Source organism: Lupinus angustifolius, chromosome LG04, assembly GCF_001865875.1.
Source record: "Lupinus angustifolius cultivar Tanjil chromosome LG04, LupAngTanjil_v1.0, whole genome shotgun sequence".
In the NCBI taxonomy this organism is placed as follows: domain Eukaryota; kingdom Viridiplantae; phylum Streptophyta; class Magnoliopsida; order Fabales; family Fabaceae; genus Lupinus; species Lupinus angustifolius.
The window spans coordinates 7,911,200-7,932,281 of NC_032012.1; the positions used below are offsets into that span (position 1 = coordinate 7,911,200).

Here is a 21,082-nt window from a genome sequence, read left to right on the forward strand (position 1 = left end):
TCTGTTCTTGGTGAATCTTGTCTATGATAATCTTCATTGAAATTTTTTGGGATTATTCTTAGCTTTCTATATAACCAATTGCTAGTAGTATTTTATATGTGCACATCACATATCTAACAATCTCATACAACTCTTCTGTATCATTCATATTATACAAACCAATCATAGTTCTGTATTTTTTTGGAGGGGGTTTACAACCCATGCAACTCAATGATGTGGTGTGACTAAAAGCGCCATCTAAATGAGCCATGGTCCACTTACTAATATAACTATGAAATCTATATATTCTTATGAACTTGGTGTCTAATCTCTTCTTCTCTATTCCATTACCCGATCTACATTGAATGCTTGAACCGTATGTTTCCAGCACTGTAAGTGCGGATACCATTTCCAAAGGATTCCAGCCTGAGTCCCTTTTGTCGCTTGACATGAGCTTGCTGACACAGCGATCCCTTTGGAATCCGAAGAATTTTCACTCTGCATATTTTCTCCAAGTTTGGAATAGCATGAAGGTGGGAAGGGATGTCCACAATGAAATCTCCAAATTCATCAGTAACACCTTGTGCTACCATTGATTTGCTTCTCCTCTTGGTTGAATGACTGTGGCAGTTGACAGAAACCAAAACTCCTGCATAAATATAATAATTAAGCAAATTTGCAGGCATATGAAATTTCACTGAATTTAAAAATTGAAGAAGAGTTTGAACTTTTATATCATATCCACACACCCTCCTTTCAATATATTTTATAAAATTAGTTATATATGCATGTATATTTTATAAAAAAGAATATGGGAAAAGTATTTGCTGCATGTGTTTTTCTATATATTTTGTCCCTATGTTTTCTGGATCAGTCACCTGATTATATATTTGCTACATATATACCTTTGATGCCACCTTAAATGTTAGATGGGTGCATGTGTCTTGCATGAACTTGATCATGAATCTTTATTATTTTAATAGCTGTAATAACCCATATTTTATGTGTTCAGGAATGTGTAATTATCCATGATATTATGGGATAACATATCATTAGTGACACTGGTTGATATCACATTGTTTTCTTCTTCTTGAAAACCATGTCCTGCTATGGAGAATCAGAAAACTTATATAATCTCCAATATTTACACAGTACCTAAACAAACTAGATTAAAGTCACGTACTAGTTCATCAAATATAACTCAAATATACCAACAAGGTGTTAGTCTAGTAGTGTAAGGTCTGTTAGATTCCCGGGATGACCAAAAGGTCAAGAGTTCGATTACTGTGAGCAACACTTATTGGGAGTGACAAACACACACCCCGAAAGGGATTAGTTCCTTACCCAAAAAGGGTGAGCAAATACCCTCGGTAGTTCCAAAAAAATATAACTCAAATATATACCTTGTATTGGCCATGCACGAGGTTGAATAGCTCCTCCACTATGGAAAGTAGTGACCTCACAATTAACTGACCCTGTTACAAGAACAGTAGATAGCTTCTCCTCTCCATAACCAGCCATTTCTACCACTTCATCTCTGCTTGGTAACTCCAACAAAGGGTTGTGATTGTATTGTCCAACCACTAAAGATTCAAGCAAAAAAACAAAGCAGAAAAGGGTTTTGAAGCTATGAAAATACCTCATTTTCTTTGCACTACTTCTTGTGTTTTGTTTTGTGTTGTGTTGTGTTTGTTTATCAACTTTGGCTTATTTACGTGACATGTATTGAAACTAGCTAACTCAAGAGAAAGGCATTAGCTATATATACATACACACTTTATAAGACAACCCTTTTTCTCAAATTACAATTTTGCCTTTATAGGTTAACGTTTTCTTGACTTTTGTATCTTTGATTTTAATACATGTTATGAATTAATCACATATCTATGCGTGGAAGTTACAAATTTCCTATGATCAATATGTGATATCATAAGCTTTTTGACAATCCAACTATATGTTATAAGATAAGCCAAGTTATTAGAGAAACTACAAGTTACATTATTATTAGTTGGAACAAAACTAGACTATACAGGTAAAAGGGGGGAAATTAGAAAAAAATGGTGATGTGAACTAAAGACTTTATTGAATTTCAGGCGTTCATTTTTTCTCCAACATTAATAATTATATGCATGTTGTTTTTATGGGTCGATGAGAGGTTATCGATATTTAAAATGTCTAGTTGAATCCGGATATTAGTCGATCTTGGAGAGTTGTTAGAACTTGAACTGTTTGGGATAGAACCGGACAATTATTGGCATTTTGCTCATTTTTTATCAAATAAATTATATCAAAGTCTCATACTGCTGTTAGAAGTATTTATAATAATTTAGAAATGGATAAGCTTTTGCAACATAGTTAAACCCAAATTTTCTAATAACTCTCGAAAAAAATAAGACACATCTTTTACATATAGATATATATATGTGTGTGTGTGGGGTTTATTTTTTTTCAAGCCTGTCCCAACTATATCTTTCATCAGCAACCACTATTCTTCTCCAACTACTTTCCTATAGTCATTCCCAACCCCAACTTCCCATCCTCAAAAAAGGGAGAATGAAGCTTTTTTTTATAAGAAAAAATTGTATTACTCGGAGTATAAGGGTTAGTTTGAGAGTTGGATTTTAGAGGAGAAAGAAAATGGAAGATTTGTGAGCCATGAAATACACTTGTGAGATGGCTCTCGAGCCTTCGTTCTCCTCCAAAATCTAACTTTCAAACAAACCTTAAGGGGTGCTCTCCTAATATAAAGAGAAGATCAAATATTGATCTTTTTAAGAAGTTAGATGAATATAATTTTTTGAATAAATCAAGTTCATTAACTGAATATAGCTCATTTCCTTCTCCCCAAATATGACTTCATTTCTAATAATCCATAATGACCACACCACAATAAATCATAATATTTTTTACAACTTTTAAACCTTTAGTAATACCAAACGAGTTATGAAGATTAAACATAGAGATTTAGTTTTGAGTGGCAGAAAATCATTTGTTTGTTTGTTTTGTTTTAGGTAAACTTCCCCATTTGCCTAAAACAATCTAACATTTTCTACAAAGTAATAATATATGTTCTGTGGAGTTTGGCAATCTAACATGAGAACTTGTACAAGATAAGATAGTAAATTAAACTAGGTCCAATACTCCAATATTATATTTGGCTTCCACAAATATGAAGACCTTATATTATGCAATATGTCTCAAAGTGAACTTTTTTAAATGGGAAAAAGAACAAATTTTTATTTCTTTTCATTATATACCCAATTACAATTAACCAATGTTGTCACAGCAGAACTCAACGTCAAACTGAATATGCTCCATATAATGGATAGAGATCATCTATCTCGAACATTATCTTACTCTATGTATCAAACAAATTATAGTGTTATTTTTTATTACTTTTTGAGATAGGAAATGAGACAACGTTGAAAACATATGATCTTCGTATAATCATCATACAATAAAAACACTGGTCTCCAAGTGTAAGTCTACTACCCACAGGTAATGAGCATAAATTAACTGATCTAAAAGAATGTTTAGTCAAAAGAATCACAGTAAACCATTAACAATAAACATAATGAATTAATATACAAACTCATTCAAATTGTTGTAATCACAAGCTAGGCTAAATTGTCCATTGGACTCAAAATCTCTACCCGACTAAAAGAACTCATCCATTTTAAATTTGATTTCAATAACTCCTCTAACCATTGGATCCTTCACTTGTTATCATCAAATATTTATCTTTTTCATTTCTATTTGGTGTGCAATAATATCATTTAAAAAATTTAGTTGATGAGAAACTAAGGCAATAGTTGATTTGTAATGGAACATTAAAACACCACCAATTAGCATCTAACTAATTATAAATCAATGTCTAATCAAGTACTCTAATTAAATAAGCTGTCATCAACTACACTTACCTTAAAAAATAATAATATGGACCCATAGATGATGATCAATTTGAGAGATGGATGAGGATGGTTGAATATGTGGTTGTAACTACGAGTCATGTTTTGACACTAGGACCATCCAAATTAATGAATCAATACATTCATATATAGTGTCATAGGATTTGTCTAATGAATCATCAACAAAAATTATACATATATCGTAATCATGACGAGAGTCAAAGCTCATAATCATGGTTCATAAGCTGCCACATATACCATTTTTATTATTAAAACATTTACATCACAGGGCATATATATATATATATTTAACCCCCTAAAGATCACACTAATGAGGGTGAGACTCCACCTCAACCTCCTACACCCTATCCATCAAACCACCCTTATAAACTCCCATTTTTGTTGATGGTGGGATTCGAACCCACAACATCCTACACTCCATTCCTTATGATCGCCCTCTTCACCATCGACCACCTTATTACTCCCCACACTAAGGAGATTTATTTAATTATAATTAATTTTTATAATTTGTTATAGTTAATTACATTTTTTTGGGGTGAAATCGTTAATTTCACTTGATAATTAATAAGATATGATTAAGTGATAATAACTATATTTTATACTACTAATAATGATGAATCAAACTCTAATGATGAATTTGATTTTAATATATTTTCAGAGAAATTCCTTCCATATACCTTTGTTTTTTTAAAAGGTTATTGATACCCTATCAAACTTGGTATAATAGTATTATATATTTTTTTAGAAAAGTGAACTTAGTATAACATTAATTTTATTTAGATATTTTAGAATAATTTATAACATGATAAATAAACTACATCTGCTTTGATCACATGCAATTTATTTTTTATTTTTTATTTTTTTCCACATAAGTTAGATAAAACAATGAGTCAGATTTTTTTAAGTATAATGTTATAGGTTTAATTCTTATTATACGTATGAAAAAACTTTGTCTCTAGAAACAAAATTCATTATGATTCAAAGACAAAGTATTGTTAATTAGTCACAAACGATTGATTGATTATATTATAAATTTATACGTTTTACATCAAGCTAGCACACACGTCAATAACCTATTACACACGCCAATGATCCTAAACTTCCCACTTGTCTCCTAAGCATAGGTCAAATTAATAATTAAACAAAATTAAACCTCAAACAATTCAAACCTTTTTAATTAACCTAATTCTACGATCAAACCCATATATAATATATGAGACATAATGTATACACATGCATCAAGCAATAAGCAATTTTTTTTGTACTATTAATGGTATCTTCAGAATTATAATCATTTTTGGGGTGAGTGACTGTCTCTCCCAACAAATGTTATTCTCAAGGATCAAATCATTAACATTTTGGTCATCTTAGAGATCTAGTAGAGTCTTACACCACTATAGAAGATCAATTTTTTAAATAATAGTTTAACAAAGTTAAACCTGAAAACAATTCAAACCTTCTTAATTAACCTAATTCTCCAATCAAAATCATGAATACAATATTAATGATAAACACCCAAACCCCACTTACCCACTTCTCCACTCCTACCTGCCATTTTCCTACCTTCCTCATCACTTTTCTCCATTATTCTTAAACCCTAATCCCCTCTTTAACTCTAATCACTCACTATATATATATTATACTCACTTGTTACTAACAAAAAAAACCAAACAAAACTATCACTTCATGTCTTGTTGAATCCAAGAATACCCAGAATCTAGTTTTTTATTACAAAGTTTAAGGTAACTTGGAAGAAACAGATTACTACTCACTAACCTTATTCATTATATATGTACTCTTTTCACTAGCTAGTGATGAATTATTAGTGTTCATAGTTTATGATATATCATAAGTACATTGATACAAGTCTAAGCATATATATATATAATAAGGTATATATATATATCACTCTTGAGGCTCTATGGGTGACTCAGACAATGAATCAGGAGGAGGTAAAGTTTCAGGTAATAATAGAAGTGGAAGCAATGAATTGAGAGGGTGCAGAGAACAAGATAGGTACCTTCCAATAGCCAACGTTAGCAGGATCATGAAGAAGTCCTTACCAGCCAACGCAAAGATCTCAAAGGAAGCAAAAGAAACAGTGCAAGAATGTGTATCAGAGTTCATTAGCTTCATAACAGGAGAAGCTTCAGATAAGTGTCAGAAAGAGAAGAGAAAGACAATCAATGGTGATGATTTGTTGTGGGCCATGACTACCCTTGGTTTTGAAGGGTATGTGGACCCACTGAAGGGATACTTGCAAAAGTATAGGGATATGGAAGGGGACAAGAGTGGCTTGATGGGTGGGAGTGGGAGGGAGCAAAGTGAAGGTGGTGGAAGTTATGGTCAAGGTCAAGGTAGTATGATATCATACCCTATCATGATGACTATGGGGAATCACCATCAAGGACACATGTATGGATCTGGTACTAGTGGATCACCTTCTTCTACAAGAAATAGATAGCAGGTTTATATATATATATATATGCCATTTGTTTCAGATTTGATATATAATTATATAGTTATACTAATATATATGTTTGTGTTTGATTATATAGTACACTAGTGTGTTGTTTGTAATTTTGTTTTGGGAATTGAATGTGAACATTTTGCATGGTGATTTGTTAATAATGCACACAGATTTTGTACTTACTTTTTAACATACTGTTATATGAGGTATGGATATATAAAATCATTCATTTTTGCTTCACCCAACCCATTAAGGTTTTGGGAAATTGTTAATAATGTTCTCACTTGCTTTAAAGATATTATTAATTAGCAACCAACAAGCACCTAGATTAATGGGTGAAAAGTTGTTCCAACTTAAATAAAGTTATCAACTTTTAGTCTTTGGGAATGCATGTGTGTTTTGTAAGGAGATTTTTGAATAATGGTTCATCTTAGGACGAAAAATTGTATCCAATTAGTGAATGAGACTTGTGGTTTAGAAAAAAAAATATCATTATAGCATTTAAATTGTGTATAGCTTTTAGCTTTAAGTGTACAAATTTTATAATTTAATGTGTTAAGCTATTGGATGATCATTAAAGTCTTTCAAAAGTTGCTTTGAAAGCAATACATGTTTTTTCATTTCAGATACAACTCTTATTATTAATTAAGGGATCAAACCTATTGTTTGATTTCATTTTATAAACCACAATTTTGTGATTGATGAAAACATAAAAAAAACTTATTTGAGAATTTAGAAGAAAATAATTTATTCACCAATCATAAATTTGCCACAAATAGAATGACACATGAAATGGAATATCTGTTTTTTTTTGTACTACTAAGGATTATCTCATCATCTTAAAGTAATAAATTAACCTCTTTCGGGTTCTTGATTGCTCATTCTAACAAGTGTCGCTCTCAGGAATCATAAATTTGCACAAATAGAATGAAACATGAAATGGAATATTTGATTTTTTTTATACTACTAAGGGTTATCTCATCCTCTTATGTTAAGGAACTAATCTCTTTCGGGGTTCATGATTGCCAACAAGTGTCGCTCTTAGAAATCGAACTCTTGACCTTTTGATCATCCTAGAGATCTAGTGACGCCTTATACCACTAGATCAACGCCTTATTGCTGGATATTTGATTTTGTCCAATTAATTTACCATACTCTTCATTTCCAACAGCTATATGGGGATAGAATACCTCAAACTACTCCATTGCTTAAGTATTTAATAAGCTTAATAGTGAAACTATATATATAGCTATCTATAGAGGAGTGTGACTTGGTGTGAAGTGTGCCACTGAAACAAAATATGAACATCAACTAGTTGATTAGTTAGTTTTATTAAACACTCCTATCCAATCAATTCACTTATCTACCATAGTTTTTAGCTTTTACTTTTTCAACATTCAACTAGTAAAGTTGTGTCAAATAAAGCTTATATATATTTTGTTGCATACACCTATATGCATATGAGTTTTATACATTATCATTGTATGATTTATTGTCGATGTTTAATACAAAAGTAATACAAATGCTCAAAGGTGAACCTTTCATAATCATACTAGTGATTGTCTTTGGTCAATGGAATGAACATATGGTCCTGAAAGGTCTTGGCTAGTGGCCACTATGTTGGGCTAGATTCATGTGTAAATTAACAGTAACTAAGTAAAAAACTGAACCAAAATCATTACAAGATTCCTATGGGTTGTGGATTACTTTTCTTCTCATTGAAGGATAAGACTTTGTTTTGTGGCTTTTTCTATTGACTCTTCAACTCAATGTGAAGGCAGCCACATAAAAGTCCAACTTATTTTGGATCTCCACCATCTCCCAATAAATGATCATTCATTCTTGTTATTAGTCAAATTAGTATTCTAATATAAATGATATAATGCACGAGATTCTCAACATATAGATTGTAGGAATAATAGATATATGTAATCTTAATTTATCCGTAAGTAAAAGTTAAACTATTATTTTTAGGATTTGAACTTCAGACATTTTGGTCACTAAATATTAACTTCATTGTTGCATCGAAACTCACACTCATTAATTAAAAAAGTATTACTCTAGAAGATTTGTTTGAGGGTGCTGATATAAAAGTATTATTCAACAAGTGGATAAATAAAGTTATCCTATTATTAGTGAAATATAATATGTATGTACTCTTGTTATAAAGATTTATCTAAAATGATTGCATCATTCGTTATTTATTTATATTACATTTTTTCTAAAGAATTGATGATGATTAAATATAAATAGTGAATTATGCAATAATAAAATATAAAATTCTTATATTAGTAATGCATAATTTAGTGTAGGTATTATCTTTTTAACGTTGGATCTGTATCACATATTCACATTTAAACATCAAAGACTAAGTTGCATGATGGAGCAAATGAGGTAAAAGCCTTTTGACTTTCAAGCAAGTTGTCCTAATATCTGAAATGAAGTACGGATTCGTCAAACATCCTTATGTGTTGGTGTCTGACACGGATATGCTTGGATTCGCGAAGGATACATATCCGTAGAGTATCTAAAAAATAAAAAAAAATAAAAAAAAATATCAAGACACATATCCGATTCGTTTTCAATAAAATATATGATATATGGATTCGTTTTCAGTAAAATATAGGATATATAAATTCGTTTTTAATAAAATAGGATAAAATAGATTTGTTTTCATTAAAATAGGATAAGATAGATTTGTTATGGAGGACAACCATTTTCAATTTCCATTATATTTTTACTTTGTATATTTTGATTTACACTTATAATTTTATCATATTTTACGTGTTTTTATTATTTTATACGCGTATTTCTGAACATATCGTATCCTGTATTTTAGAAAAAATGTGTGTCGACATATCAGATACATATCGTATCCGACACACATATCTGTATTCGTGCTTCATAGTAATAATACAAAGAATGAGAGATACATATGTTATTGGGAGTTTTTTTATTTCCCCAAAAAAAAAACAGTGCATAATTATAAAAATAGATCCAAAAAAAGTCAAGAATTCAATTCCTAAGAGCAACATTTGTTGGAAGGGATAATCACACACCCCGAAAGAGATTAATTTCTTACCAAAAAGGGAGAATGATACCCTTGGTGGTACAAAAAAATGGTATGTATTAACAGAAAATGGCATTTGTATAACTCATCTGAAACCATGATTAATTGAAACTAAATTTGATTATCACTACAATTCTCTTAAAGTGACAAAGCCTAGTTATTCAATTATTATGAATTATGTTCATTCATCTTATGGTAAGACCTGCATTGTTCACATGATGAATCAAATAATACAAAGTAACTATGATTGAATATCTTTTCTAGTAGTGTAACCTTTTAAGGTTCCTTATAACTTATAACTTGGATCTCTTCAAGGCCTCAACATCCAAATACAAATAACTCTTCTGGTCTGAGAAATTTGATGATGTAGATACAGGAGCATATCCAGAATATCCTCCACCAATCTTTGCCAAACATATATCATTTATGTACCTCAAAAGACCATGCTTTTGCGCGAATGGCTGCGCTGCATATTCCTCAAATGGCATCCACTGCATCAGAAAATAACATGAAGAATTGGTATCTGCTTTTTGCTATAATGATTTTACATTTATTTAACATCCTCAAAATATTAAATGATTGCATAACAGTGCTAGGTGTAAGAGAAATGATGATATTTTTAGATCCTATATATAAGCATTCAACATTTTAAATGGCATGTGGAAATCAAACCAGTTTAAGTACCTGTGCAGCCTCTATCTCTAATTTCTGCAGTTGGATGTCGGAAGAAAGGGGCTGCAACATGCACACGAAGAATAGATCCGACTTCTCGAAGAATGAAATATGACTTTGTCTATTAATCAAACATGCAGCCGAAAGAAAAAAAGAATGCTTAGTCATGTAAATTGTAATCTATCCAGATGACAGGAACCATGATACTTGAAAGGAAAAAGAGCTCCAAATTTATTAACCAGTAACAATAAAAAGAGAAATATATTCATATCCCAAGCACACATTCTCCCGTGGATCGTTATAACGGTAAAAAGGGATCTGTCAACATAGGCAAGTTTGAACAATTTTGATTGACACTTAAGACCTACATTAGATACCAATGAGATTTGAACCTTCTACCTCCATTTTAAAGTCTCCATGTTCAACTATTAGAACCTCTGGTCAAGCATATGAATTCATCATATATTTTCATGTAAACATGCTACCTGAATGCTAATACTTCCAAAAATTCTGAATCAACCTGAAAATTGTGAGAATCCAGTATTAGCAAACTTAGAATAAGGGTAAGTTCAGTTGACACTTGACGAAATTGCCGATTTCAGTACTATCCTACATTAAATTGGTACAAAACAAGGTTACTTACTCCAGTTTCTTCTTTGACCTCTCTTACTGCCGCTACACAAATATCTTCTCCCTGTATAGGTTAAAAGAGTAGATTATGTGCCTGCAGCATAGCTTGTTATACTACAACGAGAAAGATATCAACACATTTACCGGATCAACAACTCCAGTAGGGAATTTCCAGACTCCGGTCCCCTGAAAGTGTCCACTGTTTTCTTGAACAACTAGAACCTAAGATCATTGAATAACTACAAAATGAGATGTTATATCAAGGTACTAAAGAACTAAATTCTGAAGGATTTTTTTGTAGTGACACATTACTCTTTTTCCAATGAGAATACTGTTAATGAATCAGACAGAAACTGGTAGGAATTAAAATAGGTGGGATCAATGGGGGAGATAATGAAGATATGAGTTGAAATAAACAACGAAAGTAGAGGTCATTCATCAATGTTATTTCTATAATGAATGAGAAGCAAGGTAAATGATGAAAAATATACGAGTTACTCTTTGGAATGCAGTGCAACATATACAGGTTCTTTTTCATATTAATTGATGAGATTATCATTTTATCAAGACGTGGGAATGGCCTGCGAGAAACACCTCTTGTTTTTCATTTATGACAAATGCGCCAACACCCACCCTGTGTGTGGCATTTGCGGGAATAGTATTTGGAGTTTCAGGAATCCAATATACAAGCATTAAATATTTTGGTTCTGCGTGATGGTACCAAAAACCTTCCTGCATAGAAGTGTCATGAAAAATGTTTAGTGCATAAAGTTGATACATAATAATGCTATTAACAGAAATCCAATTTTCATAGCCAATCTTCTCAAGTGTAACCATTATCAACATGGTAAGCAACAAAGTCACCTTCACTAGGGCTTCAACAAGACTGACGAGATGAATAGGCAATTTTATCCAAACGCCCTTCTTGCCCTGCACGAAAATGATGATTCATTAACCTAAACAGAGAAAGTGAAAGACTCTAGATTCCCAATACATGCATTGAGGATTAAAGTAAGACAGGTTCTAGATTCTCTACTATGACCCAAGTTTTGTTGCACATAAATGATAAGTTTATTAACTTGTTTTTAACACTTCCTTAAAAATTCATCTGAAACAGAACCACTTTTATAAACTACAAACTACAATAGATTGGAAATGTGCTTATAGCCCTTGTTTAAATAAGAAAAGTTAATCAGGATTCAAGTTTGCATTGTTCCAGTTGGTCATAATTGCTAAACTAAAATTACGAGGGTAATCTAATATAATGACATCTTTTACTCAGAAAACTTCCACATTGCCAAAACTGAATGGGAATGACAGAGAAGAAACTATAGTCACCTAGACTTAAAAAATTTAGAACTACATTTATGCGTGTGAATTCATCGGTGAAGAATAACCGTTATTGCCATATGACACTGAGAAACAGGGGGTGACCAGATTTATCTGCTTGTATATTATTGTCTTCTGACTGTCACATTTGTAAAATGAAGAACAAAGAATACCTAAACCAATGCATAAACTATACATGGGTAAGTACTATATGTGTCTGGTCAAGAGTTACACCAATATGCATCCATCAAAATGATACTACTAATATCTGTGTATGTTATAACAACAAAGAACTCAATTTGTGTGGTTGTTATGCTTCCTGACAAGCATTGCAAGAAACAAATATAGTACATATCAAATCATGCATAGTTTTAAATGGAAAAACCTTGTGCCTGATATACATTTTTTCTCGTATGCTTCCATGAAATAAATAAAATCGAATAGGATGATATTAATTACAATAAGTAAGTGATACAAAAAGACTACCAGCTGCTTCCAGTGTGAAATTGAAGCTCTGAGGATTGAAACAAATGTTGTAGAATCCATAGGCTGATCCATTTCCACAATAACACCACCATGGTCATCATTGGTTGATGTTAGTAGTTTAACCTGTTGAACTTGATCTCCTGCAGTCATTTCCTCCGCACTCAGCTGCGAAAATTTTGAGGTTGATATGGAACGAATAGGAACTCGGGTTTTCACTCCAATCTTGACTATCAAGAAAAAAATGGAAAAAAAGAAACATAAGACCATACAAAAGACTAGTTTAATATTACTAGTTGTAAACAAAACAAAACTGAACAGAATTGTTAACCATTCCCAATAAAAGGGGAAATATCAAGTGTATACAAAGGCTAAAAAGTCCTCATAGCTCAATTTTCTTAATTGATCAACAAAGAATTATAGCCTAGTTTTACCATATGGATGCATGAATTACTCATTTCAAACTAAATTTAACTTCAATCTCCATTTTATTTTCTTATTTTTCAGTTCCACTCTATTTTTTGGGATATCTATCTATACAGAAAATGCAGACCCATATAGGAGCAAATGAAAAAGGGTTAATTTTGAGAGTTAAAAACGATACCCAAAAACAAAAAGACACAAAATTTGAAACAAGGTGTTCATGAATCGTAGAAAAAGGACATAGTAGAATAAAGGGCATGTAGAAAAAGGTTAAGAAATTGGATTGAGTACCTGGTGAAGGTGGTGCTTTTATTGTTGTTTTCCATGAAGATATGAAACGGTGAGTTTTTGGAAGATGAAAAGGATTCTTTGTTGTTGAAGAGAAGAGAAGTGAGAGCTTTGGCAATGATCTCAGCAGCATCTTCTTATTGTCTCAGAATCTAATGCTACAAGCCTACATACAATACAATATACATTATTTTCTTTCATCTTATTTCCAAAATTTCATTTTTTCGTTCAAGAAATATTTTTCCTTTATTGTTTACCCAGTAAAATTTTAATTGATACTTTTGGTATAGTAATCATAGATTTAGCTAGAATATTCTCACCAATATAAATAAAACTAAAAATTAACAAATACATGTATCCAATATAAAATTCTATTGGATCTTCGGATAGACTAAGACGTGAAGAATTAGATTTTTAGATTCTTGATAATGATATTATTGAGAGGGGCATAATTATATTTTTATAATGTATCTTATAAATTCTTCATTTATTTATTAAATAGTTTTTCCTTCACTTTTTAAAAGTTTAAATTTGACCATTCCCTTATTGGTATTTTTTTAAGGATTTAATATATATTGACAGTGTAAGGGTTTTTTACACTATCAGCAATTTATCCATCATTGATTTGATTTGTTAACCATCATTGACTCTCAAACAAAAGTAATATAAAAAATTTTACACTATCAGTGTATAAATTTTAAACTCTTTTTTTTAAATGTTTAGAAATATTTACATCACTTGTTCAAATTTAAAGTTGGTTTTCAAATCTAAAAGAATTCACCAATACTTAATTTTGTTTCTCTTTCAATGTGATTTATAATTAGTTAGAAGTTGATTGGTGGTGTTTTAATCCAAGTTCCTATCAACAAAACTTGCAAGGAAGGGTGAGGAGATTATGAAAAGGGTAGAACACAAGAAAAGTCTAGTAATTTAGCTCTCGTATCCTCCATTCAGAATCAAAACATTTCAATTGTTTGCAATATCAAAAAATGTATTTGGGCTTAAGTGGTTATTGGTTTGGTCTATCTAAGCCGACATATCCTAATAAGAAAAGGTTATGAGTCAATATATAAACATCAAAATCATCATCATTTTAGTTTTTCAATTAGCCCAAAGAAAAATGACATAAAACTCATGAAAAGTGCATGCTAAAGGTGAAGTGAAATAAAGTAATTTATGACATCTTGGTTGTTTTATTTGAAGAAGAAGACAAGCAATGACATCATTAGTCCCCAAATGATGAAGCAAGTCATGGTGGGTGACATAAATTAGTCAACTACATTTTTCATTAATACATAGTTAACCATATCTCATTTGACTCATGGTGAATGTCTACAAAAGCATGAAAGTATTACATAGGACAGAGATGATCACCTATCCCCGGTTGTGTCTCATTTCTTGTCTCGAGTCAATCATATATTGTCAAATTTTTAAAAACAGAAAATAACATTCTCAATGGCTCGAAACATGGAATGAGATATCCTTTGAAATAAGTGATCTCTATCCGTTAATTATCCTATAGTTTTTTCTAAGTTGAAACTAGCTTAATCATTTTCCATTGGGTACAACAAACTACAAAGTGAACCAGATATCTATGTTAATCACTCTTAGCTGTGTAGTTGTATTAACTAGTGACCAAAACATGTTAGAGTTTATGCTGCAGGAGCATAGTCATAACCACCATCATCATCATCCCCTTCCATGCAAATTGTTGGACCATACTCATCCAATGACATTGTTGTTTAGTAGAGAAAGAAATGAAAGGTACAAGATAAGTGGTTGAAGTTGAGTTTGAGTATAGGAAAAAGCACTCTATACATGGTTATATAAAGAGAAGGGAAGATGGTGAATTGGTTTAGACACAAGGAATGCACAAGGGAAGTGTGGTTTTATGGTTTGGGGTGTGAGCATGATAGAGACTCATGTAAAGTGTTTCATCATTTTATACTTTTCGAATACTCTTTAAAATTAGTGCTTCATTAATAACACAAAAATTAGTTAAAATTATTATTTATGGGTTTATGATAAGCTTATCAATGATTACACATTTAATTCTAATGGGTTTTTTTAATCTTATTCAAAAATCTGGTCATGGACATGGTTCTCTACTTACATTGAACATGATAGTTATGGTTCTCTACTTACATTTAACAAGTTTCAAGATGGTGATAGAACATAATCTTGTTATAGGATTTAGTTTGAATTTATCTCATTGTATTTTTATCTTAGTTATATAATTATCTCTTGTAATCGCTTTATCTATTTAATTAATAAACTATATTTCCCCGCCCTAACAAAGTCTTTTAATACATCATGCACTTATCAAAATGTTTTTGATGTTACAAATTCATGCATTCAATTTTTAAGTTACAATTGCACCCACCAATTGCAAAAAACATTTATGCTTTTGTTTTTTCAAGAGATCTTTGTTATAGTTGGTATTAGAGGTGAGCAGGACCCGACCCTACCTGTTCACCTGGCACGGCCCGATCATGATCGGGTCCGAATATGGTCGGGTCTAGGACCAGGTTTGGGTTAAAAAAATAGGCTCGGCCAATATTTAGGGTCGAGTAGGGACCAAACATGACTCCATGGTAACTCACTCATCATGTTTGTATGTGTTTCTACTCACATGTATATAGAGTAATGATATCATTTTCATCGAAAATGTCGTTTATTCTTTAATTTTTACATAATATATACATGATTAATAATATATATATACATATAACATTTTATATATCAAACTAAATAGTCATAATAATAAATAATATTGAGAAGTCTTTAACTAAAATGAGTATGCATTATATTTAATCGGATCTAGAGTCGGGTCGGGTTTAAAGGCTGACCCGGTTATTATTTAGGGTCGGATTAGCTCCAGGTCTAAGACCGGGTTCAAAAAAGTGACCCGACTAATATTTAAGGTCGGGTAAGGAGAGGCCTTAACTCGTTGGAACCAGTTTGCTTACCCCTAATCGTCAGTATATTCATAGGCTTTTCCTATTACTCAAAATCTTACTAATATAAATCAAATAATTCAAATCAGCCCTTCAAATTAATGTTTTTCCGTTACAACATGCTTTTTGTTTTCATCTCTTTTTATATCCATGATTTTAGAAATTGGTCTAAAATGGCTAGGTCTAGTTTTTCTGGTCTACCTCTTGAAGAGTGAGTATAGTATGTGAATATGTGCAATAAAAAAACAAAGGATAAGAATCTCTTACTGAAACAAAATTAAAACATAGATGATGAAGACTGATAAAAATAATCTATTTTACGTATATATATTTTCTCCTCCATTTTCATTGTTAAGTTTATATGGAGATTTACTTTTAAAAAATAATTGAAAGGGGTTATAAGAATTAAATAAATTAAAGAGAAAACTATCTACATTTACACTCTCACATATCTATTCACATTTTTTATTAACCAATGAAACATGGATAAATAAAACAAAATATCCTACCTATTAAATAAACAGATATATGAATATCACATAAATATATAAGATAAAGGTGGAAAAAAGAGATCAGAAAAACCCTATCTGTATTATTTGTTAATTCCATACAAAACATGATTTCTTGCTCAGCCTCTATGATTGGAATGCAGGATCATTGTTTTCACCAAAAGAAAACTGCAAGAAAAATGAAATACAATAAGACAAACATAGGGATAATGCATAAGCATAGAAGCAAGAAAATGGGTGGTTCTGGGCTCATAAAATAAGGGAATATCACAACAGATGATATTATAAGTAATCCCATAAGCAATGTTGCCAAAGTTTTGTTCCTCAAATCAGACATTATTCTATCTTATACACAAATCTCTTCCCACTCTTCTATGTTCTATATGTAACAATGTGTTTCATTCTTTAATAAGGAATTTGAAGAGTAGATATACAGATTTTTTTGATGCAGATTTGGCACCAAAAAAAGAGAGAGTCATTTAATAGAATAATGGTGAGAATGAGAACCATTAATTTTCAGTTAAGGAATAATAATCTAAATTGAAATTCACTGAAAAACATTATTGTTCTATTTGGGTTGGATTGGATGTATGAGAATTTAATTCACATAATAAGTTATTGTCATCATAATGTTATTCCCTAAGGAAGCAGTTTTGGCAACACTAAATTCTCACATCATTTTGATTGGTCTTAAGTCTCAGATCATTTTGATTTGGTAGTTAGGGAATGGTTATAGTAATAATCAAGTAAAAGAAATGAGCAAGGTGGGTGCAATTATTACCCAAAAATAAGGAAGATAAGAAAAAAGGTGCATGCATGCATTCATCTACAAATGAAAGGGAAATAAACGTGCTCATTTTTTAGGTTTGACTAATCCAATAAGGATATATGTTGAATTAAAAATAATAGTTAAATATTTACCAAGAATGTGTTGATCTAGTAGTTTAGATTAGTATCATTATATCTAAAAGGAGCAAAATCATTCATGTGAGTAATACTTGTTGAAAAATGTAGTAACGAAATTCAAAAGAAATTAATTTCTTATCCAACAGGATGAGAAAATCCCTAGTACCATAAAAATAGTTAGATGTTTGTTGCACATAAAAGTTTGTTTGTTTTTTTGTATATATATTGAGTTTTTTTTACCATTGCTAAGTTTAAAAGTTACAACTTTTAATAATAGATGCAAAGTTCATTGCTAAGTTTTTAAAAAGTTTTAATTTTTAAGTGAAATTAAAACTTGATTATTTATGGAAATGGAAAATCGTTAGACAATACTTTAAGATGCATGTATATTACAATTTGTTAACATATTTTTTTGTTTAGGCGAAAATATTTTCTTTTGAGTGATGGAATTAGTGAAATAAGTTTTACTTCTATCAATTAAGTTTTTTCTATACACTTTGATAAAGAATAAAGATATTCTCAATTAATGGAGAAACAAATAACACATATTAACAGACAAAATGCAACATGTAATAACAACTTTACCATAATATTACCTTTTTATCATTAAAAATGTGACTAAAACAATCATGTATCTCTCCATTAATGGAGAGGATCCTTGTTCCTTGATAAAGATCGAACATTTAATATGATATTTAAGAAAACTAATAATCTATCAAATTGTATTGAGTCATGTTGATGGTTAATATATATCATACTTTTAAAATCATTATAAATTAATAAATCATCATAATTAAAAATTCATACAATAGTCTAATTTATGTTAGCAAGTCTGACATCTACATGGAATGGATAAAGCAAATTCATGTATATTATATTGTATTATTTTATTTTTAGAGGAAAATTCATATTATAGAAGAAAATTATGCAAGAATTTGCCAAAACTTTAAAGAAAATACATAGGAAGGAAAATCATATACATGTGATATTATTTTTTTTGTATTACCAAAGGTGTATTCTCACTTTATTGGATAAGAAACTAAGTTTTTATGGGGTATGTAATTGCATCTTCCAACAAATATCGTCATCATTCCCTCATATCTAATAGAACTTTATACTACTAGACAAACTCTTCGTTGGTAATATACGTGATCCAGTCCAAAATATCATACTTGGAAAAAAGAAAATATAATATGTAAAAAAGGAAATTAATTAATTAAAAAGTGTAATGTTTATGTATTGTTACTATAAAGATTTATACATCATCGATATTATTCACTTTTTATTTCTATTTTTTCTAAAGAGTATCACTAATAACTAAACATTCACTTACTTAATATTTGTCTATGGGTTGAAAGTATGAACCATTATACTATAATGATGATACACTGAATTCATAATTGCTTCACCACCTCAATATTATTGATTTTAGGCTAAATTTGGATCATTTATTTTATTTTTAGGTTTTAATTTGGTCATCTAGTAGAATAAACTATTAATTAATTAGTCATATATTTATATCATATTATATATTTTAATTTGTTTATCTATCAACATAAAATGTATACTTAGTCATATATCTTTTGGATAATATCTAATAAACGTTATAGTGACGAAATTAACAAACATTAAAAAACAATGAGTTAAATTAACGCTTTATCTTATTACAAGACTAAATTGAAGCCTGGAAATAAAATAAAAAAGTAATTTGATGTTTTATTTTTTAAATTAAAACATAAAAATAGGATAAAATACAAAATAAATACTTTAGCCTTTAGTTTCAGGAGGATAGTTCATCTATAATGTTAAGAAACATAAAACAGAAAAATAAGGCATAGGGAACCATGATTGTTAATCATTAATAAATTACTAATGTGTTTATTAAAATTACTTGACCAAGCGGTTGAAAATAGTGAAGTGGGATAAAAAAGAGAATGAGTGATCAATGTCAATCTTACTCGCTCATCCGATTTGATTATCACAGGATCGAGATATGATTATTAAGTCTGTGGCTAAGTTCATATTAAAATATTAGATAGAAACAGTATTTAAGATAGTGTAAAAAACAATCATGGTCTAACTAGACCTATCCTATGATTATTCATTAGTCATGTTTATACGTATATATTCAATTATGTAAAAAATAATAAAATCTATTTGATTTAAAATAAATAATGCATTTTGTTGTAAAAACTTATTTATTAACATAATTTCATATTTTTAGTCATATATTTTAAATTATTTTTGCTAGTTATTGAAGACATTATCATACAAATGATTTATTGCAATGTGTATATCATTTCATATATCACTCATAACATAATTTTTATTATATATTGTATATATAAATGATTAATAAAATATTTATATATATCATCATTTCATATGTGAAGCTACATATCAATAATAATATGTAATATTAAGAACATTTTATCTGAAAATAATATACATTAAATTTAATTGAGTCTAAGACCAAATTTAGGTTAAAAAATTAGCATTTTCCATATTTATAATCATGTTAGTCTTCAAATTTAGAGTTAAGTTCATGTTGAAGACAAAATAATGAAACATAACTCACTTCAAGTGACTTATCAAAACTAAAGATTAAAAACTTGAAGTTTTTATATAAATTTCATGTAACCAAACATGAGTATGGAGTTTGTAGTCAACTAAGCTTGCTGACTTGGTGATAACTTATTTCCATTACTTGCCAAATACAAATAAGCTATGTTTGACACAATTAATTAAAATGTCAATTAGAGGCTAAAATTTAAGCAAAATGCTAAAAGTCAGCACTTCACTTAAAAGTTTAAAGTTAAGGGTTGAAAACTTATGAGTGATAAACTAGCTAATTGAATTGGATAAACAAGTGGGTAAATGATTGTTTTTATTTGATAAAAATGTAATTTTATGGTAAATAAAAGGATAAAAATGTTATTATATATTGTCTTTTGTGTGTTATTATGTGATATTTGTTTCTCTATTAATGGAGAGAATCTTTCTCCGTGTTGTTTTATACTCCTAACTTATATAATGAAAGCTTATAAGTTAGGGTCATGGTTGCACTTCATCAACACAAAATTAACATGAAATTCTTCTTGTGTTGGAAATGGAATGTAGCAAATAGTAACTGTACTTAACAACAATTGTGAAAAATTTAACTCCAAACTAATTCTAAAGAGCCATTATGTTTATATCTCATTTAAAAAAATGCTGAAACCTAATATTTGTCTCTGCATTATGCTTTCACCCAACATGGAAAAACATACTGATAAAACACTTTTATCCTTTAAATATAATTGTATAATATTTTTATCTTCGGCTAAAAACAAGAACTTGACTCTTTATTACCGGAGAGATCGTGATTCAGAGTGAGAAGGGTGCAAAATGGAAGAAACGTGAAATCCAAAAGGGAAAGAATAGAAAATAGGAGTGGA

The 21,082-nt window shown here is 30.1% G+C and overlaps 3 protein-coding genes across 5 annotated transcripts; 1 reads left to right on the forward strand and 2 right to left on the reverse strand.

Moving 5' to 3' along the window:
- Window positions 3-1,738, reverse strand: LOC109345462. 2 transcript variants are annotated; one of them, XM_019584462.1, is made up of 3 exons: window positions 1,383-1,738; window positions 340-628; window positions 3-295 (listed from the first exon to the last, which is right to left on the reverse strand). In XM_019584462.1, the coding sequence occupies exons 1-3, from the start codon at window positions 1,621-1,623 to the stop codon at window positions 289-291; spliced, it is 537 nt and encodes a 178-aa protein (XP_019440007.1). In that variant the 5' UTR covers window positions 1,624-1,738; the 3' UTR covers window positions 3-288. The 2 variants fall into 2 exon arrangements, with proteins under 2 accessions (XP_019440007.1, XP_019440008.1); XM_019584463.1 differs by having other exon boundaries at window positions 3-628; window positions 1,383-1,730.
- LOC109345475 (nuclear transcription factor Y subunit B-3-like) lies at window positions 5,800-6,406 on the forward strand. The gene has a single exon (XM_019584486.1). It carries the CDS (start codon window positions 5,830-5,832, stop codon window positions 6,370-6,372), a length of 543 nt encoding a protein of 180 aa, XP_019440031.1. The 5' UTR covers window positions 5,800-5,829; the 3' UTR covers window positions 6,373-6,406.
- Window positions 9,593-13,456, reverse strand: LOC109345472 (nudix hydrolase 2). Of its 2 annotated transcripts, none has more exons than XM_019584482.1 (9): window positions 13,277-13,456; window positions 12,566-12,792; window positions 11,615-11,680; window positions 11,345-11,482; window positions 10,895-10,972; window positions 10,764-10,814; window positions 10,606-10,640; window positions 10,133-10,241; window positions 9,593-9,939 (listed from the first exon to the last, which is right to left on the reverse strand). In XM_019584482.1, the coding sequence occupies exons 1-9, from the start codon at window positions 13,404-13,406 to the stop codon at window positions 9,742-9,744; spliced, it is 1,032 nt and encodes a 343-aa protein (XP_019440027.1). In that variant the 5' UTR covers window positions 13,407-13,456; the 3' UTR covers window positions 9,593-9,741. The 2 variants fall into 2 exon arrangements, with proteins under 2 accessions (XP_019440027.1, XP_019440028.1); XM_019584483.1 differs by having other exon boundaries at window positions 12,566-12,787; window positions 13,277-13,390.

Coding starts and splice junctions, on each gene's coding strand:
- LOC109345475 (XM_019584486.1), top strand. CDS start 5,830: ATGGGTGACTCAGACAATGAATCAGGAGGAGGTAAAGTTTCAGGTAAT.
- LOC109345472 (XM_019584482.1), bottom strand. CDS start 13,406: ATGCTGCTGAGATCATTGCCAAAGCTCTCACTTCTCTTCTCTTCAACA. Junction 10,815..10,894: donor CTACTGGAGTTGTTGATCCG/GTAAATGTGTTG, acceptor TAACCTATACAG/GGAGAAGATATTTGTGTAGC. Junction 10,242..10,605: donor TTGGAAGTATTAGCATTCAG/GTAGCATGTTTA, acceptor TTTGATTAATAG/ACAAAGTCATATTTCATTCT.
- LOC109345462 (XM_019584462.1), bottom strand. CDS start 1,623: ATGAGGTATTTTCATAGCTTCAAAACCCTTTTCTGCTTTGTTTTTTTG. Junction 629..1,382: donor TCGTGCATGGCCAATACAAG/GTATATATTTGA, acceptor ATATTTATGCAG/GAGTTTTGGTTTCTGTCAAC.